The sequence below is a fragment of the Podarcis melisellensis genome (assembly GCF_964234715.1).
Source record: "Podarcis melisellensis genome assembly, chromosome: 8".
Taxonomy (NCBI): Eukaryota; Metazoa; Chordata; class Lepidosauria; order Squamata; family Lacertidae; genus Podarcis; species Podarcis melisellensis.
Window position 1 is genome coordinate 64,955,820 of NC_138540.1, and position 14,435 is coordinate 64,970,254.

Genomic DNA, 14,435 nt, shown 5'->3' on the forward strand with positions numbered 1-14,435 from the left:
TCACAATTTAGCCTTTGCACAATAATCCTCCAGGCTGTGATCCTGTGCAAAAAAATCAGATTATCTACCTCCCCAGACCATCAAATACCCGTGCTGTGTTGAAAAATGAGGAAACATATACATATGCACACAGAACTCTTTCCCATAATATAATGCATTTTGTATGTATATACGCATATAATGTACACATTTTTGTGCACACTTTCCGCTAGCGTACCCATTTCTGCATTTGGTTGCGAATTAGGTAAGTTCACATTAAAATCCAAACCAAACTTATTTTCTCCTCCATCCCTAGTTCTAGATCACTTCTCACATCATGAATGCTTAAAGCATTTAAAAACTGTCACTTACAGGCCAGAGTGCACAATTATAGAAGCTGCCTGCAATGGCTCGTTGTGAATTCGTGTGTCCTCTGCGGAATCTGTGAACTTCTGTTTTCTGCCTTCTCCATTCTCCTCAGAAAACAAATTGATCTCAGGAATCCTGTAATCCTGAAACAGAGAGGATTGGCCTGTGAAAGGGGGGAAACAACTACAGAACTCTTTGTTTCCTCGCCAAACTGATTTCCAGCATCCAGAAATGTACCGCAAAGTCCAATTACTACACTGCCAGGGGACAGAGATATCTTACTTGGAAGAGTTCCAAAGGCCTGTGCTGACATTAGGGTTGCAAACATAATGACTGAAGTCCAATGCCCAAGAGCACATAAGTAAGGACCAATGCAATCAATGCCACTCGATGCAGCAGCCTCCCAACCTCACTGGTGTCACCCTGCCCCATTCCTATCCTGATGCTACCGCTGGGAGGCTGCGTCACTGCCTTCTCAAACACCCCAACTGGTCACAATTGCTAAAACTGGAAGAAAAAGCTTCTAGGCTTCTCCTTTCGGTAATGTGGGAGGGAGAGGAGAATGCAAGCTCTGGGAAGAGTAGCTCATTCATGTCATGCTAACCCATGGTTTAGTGTTACATCCAAATGTGGTCACTAACAACTCAAATAAGTTCTTTGCATACATTCAATGAAAAAGGGTTGCCGTATTTCAAAAAGGAAAATTCCTGACACCCGCAAAGTTGTTGAGCTTTATTTAGGAAACAAACCACCAGAATTGTTGAGAAGAAGGTCCCCAGTGCCACTGACCTGGTTGTGCTTCCCAAAATCTGCCTCTGCCCGCAGTTTATAGGCATAATGCAATCTTGCTCCCTGCCCCATTCTCCTCCCTTCCTCCCATCCATCCATCACAATGTCTAGAGCAGCCTTCCCCACATGATATTCCCACACAACATGAACAATGGCCAAGTATGATGGGAGTTGTAGTCCAACAAAATCTGGGAGCTCAAGGTTGAGGAAGGCTGGTATGAGACCTGCATTTCCAAACAACCGGCTTCCGCAAGAAGTAGAAAGACGTTACTCACAAATGGAAAGGAGTCCTGCTTACCCGCACAACCCTCTTGAGTGAGCCGATATGGAATGGAGCATTCTCAGCTGCTGCCCCTTCTTTGTGGAACATTCTCCAAGGGTTGGTGATCTCCACATCCCCTTCTGCCAGCACACACTTCCGCCCATGGAACCGTGGCTTCTCGTACATTACCCAGCTGGCAAGTACATGACATTGGGTTAGTTCCAAGTAGAGTTGTGAGTAACTATTTCAGTTATCTCAGCCTCTCATTTTTCCAATCTTAATTTCAGTTCTTCACATTTCCACCGCAGTTTGCAATTCATTTATTTTTACAATCCTCATGGAAAGTACTTGAGCATTTAAGTGCAAATTTCTCTGAATATAAACATTTTTGTTTGCAGTTTTGACTAATGTACACATTTTTGCAAGCAATGTCTCTTAAATGCATTTTTGTATGCTGTTTTCACTAATGTGGTAATTTTTATGTGCACTTTGTATGTTTTGCAAACGCTGGTTGAAGTACCACTTCACAAAATTTGGATATGTGCAAATTTTGAGGGCTGGCTGTGTTTCGGTTCTCAAGAAGCCTTTTAAGTTGTGAACCTTCACAGTCCGCATCTGCATTAGAATTGTTTGTAAGGTATTTTAAAGATGTGCTTAATGTTCTTTATTGTTTTATTTCTTGTTAATGGCTGCCTTGGGCTCCTTTGGGAGGAAGGGCAAGTTAAATATTTAATATATAAAATAAAATAATAGATGAACCCTGCCTGGAAATTATGCCCCTTGACCATTTAAGATGTCAGAGGGCAAGAATAGGATCAATGGATGGAGAGCATATTTTGACTAAGCATTAGGAGAAACGTCTTAATCTGCTTCTGATTTCACTTCTACACAGCACTGTGTTTTCTGCCTGTACAGTAGAGATGGGGACCTGGGATCCTCCAGACATTGTTGGACTACAAATCCCATCATCCCCTTCACCGTTGGCCCTAAAACCTGGGAGTGATGGGAGTTGGGAGTCCAGTGACATCTGTTGGGCCACACAGGTTCCCCATCCCTTCTCTATATGCACAGCACACACGGCCCTTCCCTGCAGCACAACCCAAAGCAAATCACCCAGAGGCTTACTTACCCTCCACGGATCACTCGGATGGAGATGGTGTGGGAGAGCTCCCAAGATGTGGCATCAGTGATATCACCCCATATTTCTCTCTTCTGACCCCCAAAGCCTGCCTCAGAGTACAGAATGATCTGGTGAGAAAAGCAGAAATTGAGATTAGCACCAATGCAATAACACCCAGCCCTTAACCTTCTCCCTGCAAGCATATCAGCCCCTTGCCCAGACATTTGGCAACAACAGCCCCCCCCCTTTCACCCTCCATACCTTTCCAGGTCGCACATTAATCTTCGTCGGAAGCCTCTTTTCCTCTTGCTGCAATTTAAACATGAATGGAAAATTAAATGAAGAAAAGGGTGCAAAAAAGGTTACATTTCAGAAACATCTAGTTACCCCAATGCCTCTCCTGCTCTGAAACCACTATTTGCATTGGGAGGGAAAGAAAACTCCCACCCACTCCATCAACAACATGGAGATAATAATCCTTGCCTATCCCATACGATATTTATTTATTTATTTATTTATTTATTTATTTATTTATTTATTTATTGTAAGTTAGATATTGCTTGTTTGTGGATAACACACACATATACACAAAAAGTCCCTCTGGGGGGTATTCAGCATCATACTAAGGTGATTATTTGGTCAGCATAAGCCAAACAGAGTGACCTTCCTTCTCTTCCCCCTGTGTGCTGTTCAGGAAGTTTGCCTGACCCTGCGGAGCTGATTTGGAAGGGGGCATGGGGGAAGAAAGTCCCCCCCCAATGCACTAGTGGGATTTGTTGATTTGGGTCAGACTAGGGATGGGCGAATGTGCCAATTTCAGTTCTTCATTTTTCCAGTCTTAAATTCAGTTCTCCACATTTCCACATCAACTAGCGATGACCCCCCACAAACAGGACTTTTTGACATAAAGAAAGCGATGGTTGAATGCTGCGGAAAGTGTGGGATAACAATTGTTTGAGAGAACATGGCCCAACCTTCCCACTAGCAAATCATAATGAACACTCAGCAAATTGTTTATGGTGTCCAACCTCTCCACAAAAGTTGTGCAAACAGATCTTAATGGAGGCTTAACAAACAGATCATTGGGAAGTAAGGGACATGGGGAAAAGCTGATTCAGTCCACATTTAAATGCGACTCTACAGTCATGAATCTACAGATTAAACACAGCCACCTTTTGAAATTTACACTTTTCCAAATTTTTCAATGGAATTCTGCAGCCAAGTAATGTCTAAAAAAATGCATATACTAGGTGAAAGTGTGCATAAAAATGCATATATTGAGTGACAACAGCATAGAAAATGCATTATATTAGTGAAAGAAACATAAAAATGCATTATATTAGGGGACATTGCTTTGAAAAATGTACATATTGGGCAAAAACGTTTACAAACCTGTGCATTAGGAGAAATTTGCACTAAAATGCTTATGAATTTTTATGAGAACTTTTCCTTAAATTGGCAAACCAATATGGAAATGCACAGAACTGAAGTTAGGAAAAATGAGAAACTGAAATCGACAGATTTACCCATCCCTATGGAAGCAACCAAAGTTTGAGCAAGACTGGAAATGGTTTAAACTATTTTGGAATAATAATATGATTATCAGCAGTCTCTTTCCCTTTGTTGTAAAATAAGTATATTTTGTTTTTGTTTATTAAGTGTTTAAATCAACATTTTAAAAATGATTACTAAAATAAGCATTTTAATCTATTAATTATAAAAAGAAGGAAAAGAGAATGACAGAGAGAGGGAGAGGTGGGGAAAGATTGGACCTATATGATAATGGGCTCCACATTGCAAGTTGTAATTAAAGGTGGGTCCCAGGTCTCAAAAGCTTGAACATTGTGATCTGTCAACTACGCAGCCTTCATCCCTGTCCTAAATGGACCCCTCTGCTTCCCTTCAATTTCTTTAATGAGCATCACCGACTCTGTAGCAGCCATTAGGGAAGATCAACAACAACATAATGAAGCTTAAGCCCTTGTGCCCTTCATCCAGGTGCAAACACCCAGTGACTTGACTAAAAACTGTACAGTTGAGTCAAGACCTTGGTGGTTTTGGCCTGTAATCAATATCCTTATGAATGCAGCTTTTCTCAACCCTCTCAGCATCAACTGGATGTTGTACCACCAGTTCCACTTCAAGTCGAAGGTGGAGATTCTAGGAACAGAACCCATTGGCATGAATTGCGCTACAGCACCCCGCTTTTGTTACACACCCACGCGGGCCCCAAACAGTCCACATTTCCTGAACGCCCTAAAACAACAAAATCTCTTTGTGACATTATTGCAGCTGTTGCCAGCGAAAGAAGGATGGAAGGAACCCTTCACTACACAGTGCAGACTGACTTACCTGAGCTTTCGACTGGGGAAGAGAGTTTGTTTCTATGGACAGAAGAGTAACCTGCTGGGAGCTATCGTCTGCACCTGGCACCCCAAAGGCAGGCTCAGCTTGCAGCGCAGATGGCGGTGATTCAGAACTCAGATTTTCAGGTGCCTTCAGCAGAAGCTCATTTGGAGATGTCTGGCATTCCCTGTTGACTTTTTGGGCAGCCGGAGCCAGGAGTGTGGGCAAATCTCTTCCTTCTTTCCATTTTTCCAGGACTTTTTGTTGAGATTTCTCTGGGGAGATGAACCTGCTGTAGAGGAGACTGTTGTCCAAGCGAGAATAAGGCTTATCTTCCACAGGTTTCTTGTCTGAGAAGCCAGACAAAAGAGTAAGCCCTTTGAGAATGTTTGCTCTGATTAAGTTGCTCTGGTTGGCGATAGCTTTAGGAGCGATGGCTTTGGCCTTCACATCTGCAGCCCCTTCCTGCAACTTCCCCAGGAAAGAGCCAATCTCCTCCTCGGTCTTGAACGTCTTGTTTTCCCAAGGGTATGTCTCTCTGGCCTGGCTGTTCTCCCATGACTTTTCATCCTTGGTAAGATATGGGTTCTCTATTTCCTCCATCTCATCTTCTTCCTCCTCCATTTCTTTTTCTCCCTCTGAGTTCCTCTCCTCGGTAAGAGCAAAAAGCTCACCTATTGCTGCTGGGAGAGGAAGCTTTGACTTGGGAGCGACGTGGTCCTCGTCGATAGGTGGAAGGGATGTGTGCTTTGCAAACGTGGAAGGACGTGGAGGCCTCAGGAGGAGCTTCAGGGGCTTGTGGAGTTCAGGGGGATCCATATTACGGAGGGTGTCTACAAAAAGCTCCATGTCCACAGCTTCTTCAGGTTCCTCTTCTGCTGTCCTGCTGCTGTGTCCTGCTTCCTGGCTTGGAGGTTCATGGGAGGAGTTTGATTCGGTAGGGGGAATGGCTGGTTCCAGTGCAAACACAGGGGAATCTTTTCTGGGATAAGCTTGTTCTTCCTTTAGCTCATTCCAGGCGGTGGATTTTTGTTCCCTTGTCACAGATTCCTGGGATTCAGCAGAGGTTCTAAGCATGTTGGTTTCTTCTGCAGCATCCGAAGAGCAACGAAGTCCTTGGGATGCAGATGTGTTGGCCTTCTTTGCTCTTGAGAGGTTGTTCTCCTGTTCTGACCCATTTGTTACAGGGCCATCTGGATCAGGCATGCTTTGTTCCCTTTCAGACCTGCTTGATGTAAACAAGTTGCTGTGCCTCTGGAATGCAGGTTTGGCGTGCGGGCTGCAGTCTCTCTCGGACATGCTCAAAGGAGCAACTCCCTCCCTGAGTGTGGTAGCATCTCTATTTGATGTGAATGCAGGGTTTGGCAGAAGCATACACCTTTGCCTTTGGGCGTCACTCACACCGGCACTTCTGGATTGAGTCATGCAGCTTTCTTGCTCGGATCCTGCTATGGAGCAGTTGCAAACATCATCTGGAAGGGATGCAGGGCTCCCCTGTGGGGACTTGTCATCAGGGAGGTCACTCTGGGACTGCAAGTTTTCTTTTGGCGGCAGGGAGCTGATAGAGCTTGGCACAAGGGACTTTCCTTGCAGGGCTTTGCTTGCACTCCCTGTCCCAGAGCTGGACATGATAATTTCTTGCCCTGCTCTGTAGACAGTGGTGGTTCCAGCTTGGGGTACGATGACTTGCCGTTCAGACCTAAAGACGACCATGCTGTTGCCATTGGGGCCATACCACTGGGTTTGAGATTTGGCTACAGTGCTGGAGCTTACAACACGAGGAAAGGGACTTAGCACACAGGGCCCACTGGGAGGTTTAGTGCTTGTGGTGTTGGGCATGTAACTTTCCCCCAGGGATCCACCCAAAGAAGTAGTGTTGGCAACTTGTGACTTGTAGTTTTCTGTTTGGGATCTAAGTATTATGGCACTGGGCTGGGCACTTTCTGTCAGGGATCTGGTGATTATACTGGAGCTAGCACCATTTGGCACATGGCTTTCCCTCTGGGATTCCATTGCTCCAGTGCTGATAGGAAGAACAGGGAGAGGTTCCTCCTGAGAGCCATCTGTGCTTGAGATGAGGCTCTCTCTCTGAAATCTAGTTGCCAGAGGGGTGTCAGTAGCACTACCACAGTGGTTTCCTGCCTGGGATCCAGCTACTATGGTGCTATTAGCATCTTGTGTCTCTGTTCCTGACAGGCTCTTTGGCTTTGAAGCTGGGGTGTACACCTGAGCAAACACAGGACCGTGAGCTGTAAAATCTCTCCGTGGGCTGGGAGAGCAAGAGGGCTTCCCATCTGATGTGGGAGAGAAACTTCTAGAACCTGCTGGGGAAGAGGAGCGCTTGCTTTCTGCAGAAGAAAATGAGTGCTTGGGTTCTGCTGAGGAAGATAGGCACTTGGCGTCTGACGGGGAAGGTGTGTGTTTGCCATCTACTGGGGAGGTTGGGAGCTTGTTTTCTGCTGAACACAATGTCTGCTTGGTGTCTGCTGAGGAAGACGGGTGTCTGGCATCTGCCAGAGAAGTTGGGTGCTTGGTTTCTGCCGAAGAAACTGGGTGCCTGGTGTTTGCTGGGGAAGGCGGACACTTGGTGTCGGCTGAGGAATATAAGCGTCTAATATCTGCCACAGAATATGAGTATCTGTCGACTGGTAAAGAAGATGAACACTGTGTATCTGCTGTGGAAGAGGAGCGATGGTCATCTGCCACAGCAGATGAGTAGCGGCTCTCTACTGGAGGAGGCAAAGGCTGGAAACTTGCTGAGCCCTGGGTATCTGTCATGAGGCAAGATGTCCTGCTATTTGCAGGCGAAAGGGAACGGCTGGTCTCTGCTGGTGAAGAAAACCTTGTATCTGCTGGAGAACGGGACCGCCTGGTCTGTGATGGGGAGAAAGGAAGCCTGGTATCTGCTAGAGGAGAACGCCTTAAATCTGCTGGAGAATGGGACCGCCTGTTCTCTGAGAAGGACAACAAGGCATCTGCCGGTGAAGGAGACCGCCTGGTATGTGCTGGAGAACGGGACCGCCTGGTCTCTGATGGGAAGAAGGAGTGTCTGGTATCTGCAGGAGATGGAGTCCGCCTTATATCTACTGGAGAATGGGACCGTCTAGTCTCTGCTGGTGAAGAAGACTGCCTGGTATGAGCTGGAGAATGGGACCGCCTAGTCTCTAGTGAGGATAAGGGGCTCCTGGTATCTGTTGGAGATTGCTTTATATCTGCTGGAGAATGGGACCGCCAGGTCTCTGGTGAGGAGAAGGAGTTCCTGGTCTCTGCTGGTGAAGAAGACCTCCTTGTATGTGCTGGAGATCGGGATCGCCTGGTCTCTGCTGAAGAGAAGGAGTTCCTGCTGTCTGCCAGAGATGGTGACTCCTTTACATCTGCTGGAGATTGGGACCGCCTGGTCTCTGGTGAGGAGAAGGAGTTCCTGGTCTCTGCTGGTGAAGAAGACCTCCTTGTATGTGCTGGAGATCGGGATCGCCTGGTCTCTGCTGAAGAGAAGGAGTTTCTGGTGTCTGCCAGAGATGGTGACTCCTTTATATCAGCTGGAGATTGGGACCGCCTGGTCTCTGATGAGGAGAAGGAGTTCCTGGTCTCTGCTGGTGAAGAAGACCTCCTTGTATGTGCTGGAGATCGGGACCGCCTGGTCTCTGCTGAAGAGAAGGAGTTCCTGGTCTCTGCTGCTGAGGAGGACAGCCTGGTATGTGTTGGAGATCGGGACCTCCTGGTCTCTGCTAGAAAAGGGGGCCGCTGGCTATCTGCTGGGGAAAGGGGCCGCCTGGTATCAGCTGGAAAAAGGGGTCGCCTGCTACCTGCTGGAGAAATGGGCTGCCTGGCATTTGTGGGAGAAAGAGAACTCCTGGTATTTTCTGAGAGAAGTGGGTGGGGGGCATCTTTGGATGAAAAGCTGCGCCTGGTGGGCACGGGGGAACGGGAGTCCCTGATGCCTGTTGAGGAAGATGGGCCAATGGTGCCCGTGCCTACAAGCCCTTTCTCCCAGGCCTCGAGCAACACGGACACTCTGGAGGGGCTGTTGCCTCTGTTTCTGGTACTTCCTCTTTCCAGCATCTGTGTCACATCTGAGACTTTGCCAAAGGAAGGTTTGGTCTCTTCCTTCAGAAGATCAGAAGGTGTTGTCTTCCTTCTGAGCGAGGCAGTTGCAGTGGATCCCCCTGACCTGCTCTGAGCGGAGCGAGACCCACCAGCGACCTCCTCCATTCTGTACTGGGTACAAAGGAGGCTTCTTCCAATGTCAAATGGTCCTGTAGGCTGAGGTCCTTCGCTTTCAGGTGCCACGGAGAGTCCTCTTGACTCAGAAAAGCTAGAGACAGGGCACAGAAAGGTCAAAAGAAATGGTCAGGCCAAGAGGAAACAAGAGACTCATTAAACTTTTTGCAGCAGGAGTGGGGAAACACAGACCCAGTAGCCAAATTCAACACACACCCCCCGCAAATCTCTCTCTTTAGACCTTGGGGATCTCCTGAAGCCATCCACCCTCTCCCCAGGCCACAAGTCTCCACAATCCAGCTTTGCACCCTTTTTGAGTATTTTTGCCCAGCTGGAATGTGTCCTTGAATTCTGATAATGCCTCTTGCATGACTGGATGGGTGATAAAGAGGGGTGAGCGCGTGTATAGAGACCAGCCTACTGTACAAAGATAAAATTTACATTTGTTGTCTCACCCACTTTTGGCCCTGTCCCCACCCCACACTGGCATGTGGCCCTCAGAAAGGAATGTGGCCCTTGGGTTGGCAAAGTTTCCCCACTCTGAGCCAACGTAAAAATCCCTTCGTGCTTCTATTCTATTATACTCCTCCCCCTTGAAAACTTCCTACTTTTTAAATGACTATTTCGACAAACCTTTGTTCCTTTACAAGGGCCCCAATTATCTACACTCATTCTCCAGAGAACGCAGAATCATCACATACTTGGTCTGGGATGGTCTGTTTAAAAGGTCATCCAGCCCAGTGATTGCAAAACGGTGGATTAGAACCAATCCAGGGGCTATGGGAATCTTCTGAATGGCTTGAAAGACAACTAGTAGTTTATGATCAAAGGCACTGACTGAACCACAGCCAGGGCCTATTAATTATACGCAAGCACAGTAGCACGTGCTAGCATTTGATTGAAATACGATTGTACAGGTGACGATATGGATTTTGGAACAGATCTGAACCATAATGGCATGGCACAATTTCTCAAATCACAAATGCCAGTTAAAAAAATAATAATTACAGAGCAATCCAAAGCCTGGATGGAGAGCAACAAAGCAACAGATTGATTGCCACATTCCAAACCTTGGTACTCATCCTGGTCAGAGTGGAAGGAGGTGGGCAGGCAGTTTCTTTCCCCCACGCCAACTCTCGTTTGTTGCACCAGCTCTAAGTTCACACAGCTGAGGGGCCTGATGATCAGGCCTCTAAAGGGATCTGTGGGGCTTTGGATCCAGCAGAGAAATGCCAAACCACCAGCATCCTGCATTCCACTTCAAAGAGCCCCCATTTCAGAGCTCTCTATTGCCTACTGCTGGTGGCAGTGTAGCCAACAGAAGCTTACCTCCTGCTTCTGAAGATTTTGCTGTGGCTGAGTGCCCTCCCACCAGCAGCCCTCCTCTCCACCACAGGCCATGGGAGAGGACTCTGCAAGTCATCCTGTGCGCGCACACACCCTGCCCATCTTGCCATCACCGGGGGTGGGTGGGTGTGTTTACATATGCATTCTTATTTTATGTAAACTATTTATGAGTCACTTTTCTAAGAAAGTATCCAGAGCGATGTAAGCCATAAAAAGAAGTGCATGCCATTTAAAAAAATTAAGCAACTGAAATGCTGGAAACATAAACCACTGCTGAAAAGAAGCAGTAGCTGCACAACCAAAATCAACATGGGACCAGATAAAAGGGAGAGGTGGGACGGTGGGAGTCACACCTTTTGCTGCCTTTCGTCTCTTTCCTTCTCTCAACTGTCATCTAGTATCAGCCATTCCACCCAGCTGCACCAGAGGGAGAAATGGAGCAGCAGAGATGGGCAGATATGGTCCTCTAGGCTTCTCTGTCTGGCCCTGGGAACTCTCTCCAGGCCATGCCCCTCACTGGCTTTGATTCGTACTGTTATGGAGGGCTGAGTTTGGCCACCACTGTCTTTAGTGTGTAGGAGTGGCACTCTAGGCTTGATTGGTGTCAGCTGGAGGTGCAAATAAAGGGAGGAAGTTGCAGGCTGCAATTTCCTCACGAGGAAAGCACACACTCTCACACTGAGATTATACCATGGTGGAGAGAGAAAGAAGGACTGTAAATAGCTTGTAAGAGAAATGCTTGTGCAACCAGTCAAGCAATAAAAAAGCTCTTGGCTGAAGAATTTGAGTGTGACTCCTGTTCTTGTCCTCTGCCTCCGGGGAAAGACTCTGCTACAAACAGTAAGAAGTAGTTTTACCGAAGGTGCCACCACACAAGCAGAAAGCGCAGCGGAAGTGTGTGGGTGGTTACCCCTATTACATACAGCACACGATTTTGCCTGGCTGGAAGGTGTCCTTGAATTCTGAGAATGTCTCTTGCCTGTCTAGTTGGAGAATAAACAGGTTTGTGCAAAAAACCGAGCATCCTGGTTTTTCGTGTGTGAGATCGCAGCGGCCATTTTGGGTGTCGCACTCTTGCTCGCTGTTGCACTGCACTCTTGCCCCAAAGAAAGCATGGCACGGGTCATGTGACTCACCCAGGCACACGTCCCGGAAGAGGCACGTCCTGGTTTGGGGTCGCCAAAAGTAGGACAGTCTGCAAAGATAAATGTTACATTTGTTGCCCTGCTTACTTTAACCTCAGGGCCCCACCTACTACTGGCATGCGGCCCCCAGAAGTGTATGCAGAAGGAAATGCGGCCCTCGGATTCAAGAAGGTTCGCCACCCCTAGAGGAGCAGGACTTACTACTGCACTGGCCTGACTGAGAAACCAGCTGCCACTTGTCCACCCACCTCACCCTTTCCTTCAAGCTGGTCATTATAAGAACTTATACAAATAAAGATGCAATGACTTGCAAGGTGCAACCAAGACTTGGCAATTTCTTCCATACCTAGCGGTGGGAGCAGCTGCTGCTAACCTTGTTAGTCTCAAAGCATGAAATTCAACTAGGACAACTAGGGGTCAAATATTTTAAGGAGTGGTATCAGTTCAAATGCTTCACCTAGAATACAGCGCCCCCCTGCTTTGTTAATCATTTTGGTTGTGTTATTCCTAAAATCAACAGGAACAGGGACACCTTCATTATATCCTACATAAATGTATAGCAACCTGGCATTTGGGGAATTCTGACCTCATACAGAGCCAGTGCTGCAGCATAAATCTCACCCGACCAAACAATTTTGAAAAGGGACCAATGATGAGAAAAGTGGTTTTAAAATGCAAAACTGCACACACTTCGAGTAGTTTAGTTGCTGTTTACCAAGGTTGGCAAACAGGTTTGTGTTTGTCCTTTGCTTTAAAGTGGCAGGAATGGAATGCAGCAATAAATCGAGCATGAAGGGTGGGGAGCTGCTTGCCTTCCTTTGTGGGTTTTTTTGGGTTTTTTTTTAATTCTAGTGTCTCATTACCTTAGTCACAGGTATTCAAAAATTAAGGTGCCCATTTTTTAATTTTTTTGCTTTTGCTCTTAATTTGAGTTCTTTGCATGGTTTGCATTGGGGGAGAGCAGTGCTGTGTGGCAGGCAGAAATCAAACAGGTAAGTTTTTCTAGTGTGGAAATCCAGTGATGGGGAAAGCTTCAACTATTCACAGTCCTGTCTGTCTGTCTGTCTGTCTGTCTACTTGTTTGTGATGTGATTTATTTTTGGGTCCTCTGCCCCCATTGAAGGCATAAATTTGCATATGACAAAGGGTATACAACTTTAATGCAAAATTATGTATTCTTTTGCAAGTACAGCAGAGGGCCTGATCCATATACTATATACTGGCAACAGAAAATTCGGCGGCACTTCACTAGATGCATAAAGCGTTATTCTGAGCTGCAGATTGAAGGTTAGAGGATTGTAAACAGTCAGGTCAGAAGAAAATGAAATGCAGAAAAATACAGATTATGATAATTCCATTATTAACAGTGGCCATTCACCCCAAAACGTTGTTGATAACATAGACATCCTGACATTGGTAAGCCAATTAACAAATTTAACTTTTTTTTAAAAAAAAGGAATCCCACCATATAATATTCTCTCTACTCCCCAACCATGTATATACCAGCAAGTCAGGATAACCCTTCATACATCTATTGAAGTAACTGTAGTCCACAAAAGCTTATGCAGTGATAAATTATTTTGTCTTTTAAGCTGCCATGAGACTCAGGGCTAAAATTTGCACTGTGTTGATTTAAAGATTGTTTTTATAAATAAAATGATTTCTCGCTGCTATGTAACTCCAGCGAAATTATTTAAAATGTATAAAGGTGTCCTAAATGTTTGCTGGAAGTGTGAAAAAATGTGAAGGGACATTTTATCATGCTTGGTGGACTTGTAGAAAAGCAGAGAAATATTGGCTACAAATAAATACATTGATGCAGAAGATTTTAAAGTTTTATATTCAACTGAAGCCAGAACTTTTCCTGCTAGGAATAATGGATATACAATTAGAAAAAGACTATGGATCATTATTTCAATACATGATCACAGTGACGAGACTTTTATATGCACAAAGATGGAAAGATCCTTACCTACCATGGAAGAATGGTTGCTAAAATTACTGGACTTCACTGAGATGGCAAAATTAATGTGTTAAATCAGAGAAAAATCATTATCAATATTTACTAAAGATTGGAAACCCCTTATAGACTTTTGCATGAAAAAGAAATTGAATTTATAATATCTAGGTTTGAAGATTAAAGAAAATATTGGTTTGTAGAAAGTGGAATTGTTGGATGTTACCTTGGATGTATTGAATAATTTTCTATATTGTAGCTGACAGAAGAAGAATCAGAAGTTCTTTTTCCTTTCCCCCCCTCCTTTTGGTTTGTGTTTGTATTTAGATTAGTTTTTTTATCTTTGATAAAAAAATATATTTAGTATTTGTTATTAAGCTCATTGTTGTTTTTGCATGTAGTTCCCTCTTTTGGCCAGAGTAGGGTGGTAGTATGCAGGCAATGTTCCTCTCTGGTGTCCTTCAGGTCCCAAAGTTTTAATAAAAACCGTGCACATTTAAAAGGGCAGGGATGAACCTCCTGTCCCTCTCCCTCTTCCTCCCTCCCCTCTCTTTTTAAAATTATGTAATGATAGGATAGCCACCTTTTTGCCCTAGCAGGAAATACACCTGTTTTATTCTTACCTATCATGCAGCTGCTGAAGGCCTGGGATCCCTGCCCAGAAAGGAAAAAAGGAGGCACACCTAAGTGGCAAACCTGTTGCTCTATTCCTAACCTGAATTGCTGACCAGTGCTTGTAAATGCCATCTGAGCCAAGTCAACTCAGCCTTTCCTTTCTACAACAGAGAAGCAGACAGGGGTTGAGAAATTCAATGTGTCCTGACCTGCTTAGTCTGACAAGGCATTAATCTCCAGGTGAGTCAGGTTTGTGCTTTCACCCTGCCAAGCCACCAACAGCGT

General features: G+C 45.5%; 1 protein-coding gene across 1 annotated transcript in view; it reads right to left on the reverse strand.

The window, feature by feature from the left end:
- Positions 1-14,435, reverse strand: part of CRYBG2 (crystallin beta-gamma domain containing 2) — a 61,153-nt gene that overhangs the window by 15,456 nt on the left and 31,262 nt on the right. Inside the window, exons 4-8 of the mRNA XM_081920473.1 lie at positions 4,872-9,180; positions 2,781-2,828; positions 2,529-2,647; positions 1,436-1,592; positions 352-491 (exon numbers count right to left, since the gene is read on the reverse strand). Of these exons, the coding sequence (XP_081776599.1) occupies positions 352-491; positions 1,436-1,592; positions 2,529-2,647; positions 2,781-2,828; positions 4,872-9,180 (4,773 nt within the window). The remainder of the gene's footprint in view (positions 1-351; positions 492-1,435; positions 1,593-2,528; positions 2,648-2,780; positions 2,829-4,871; positions 9,181-14,435) is intronic.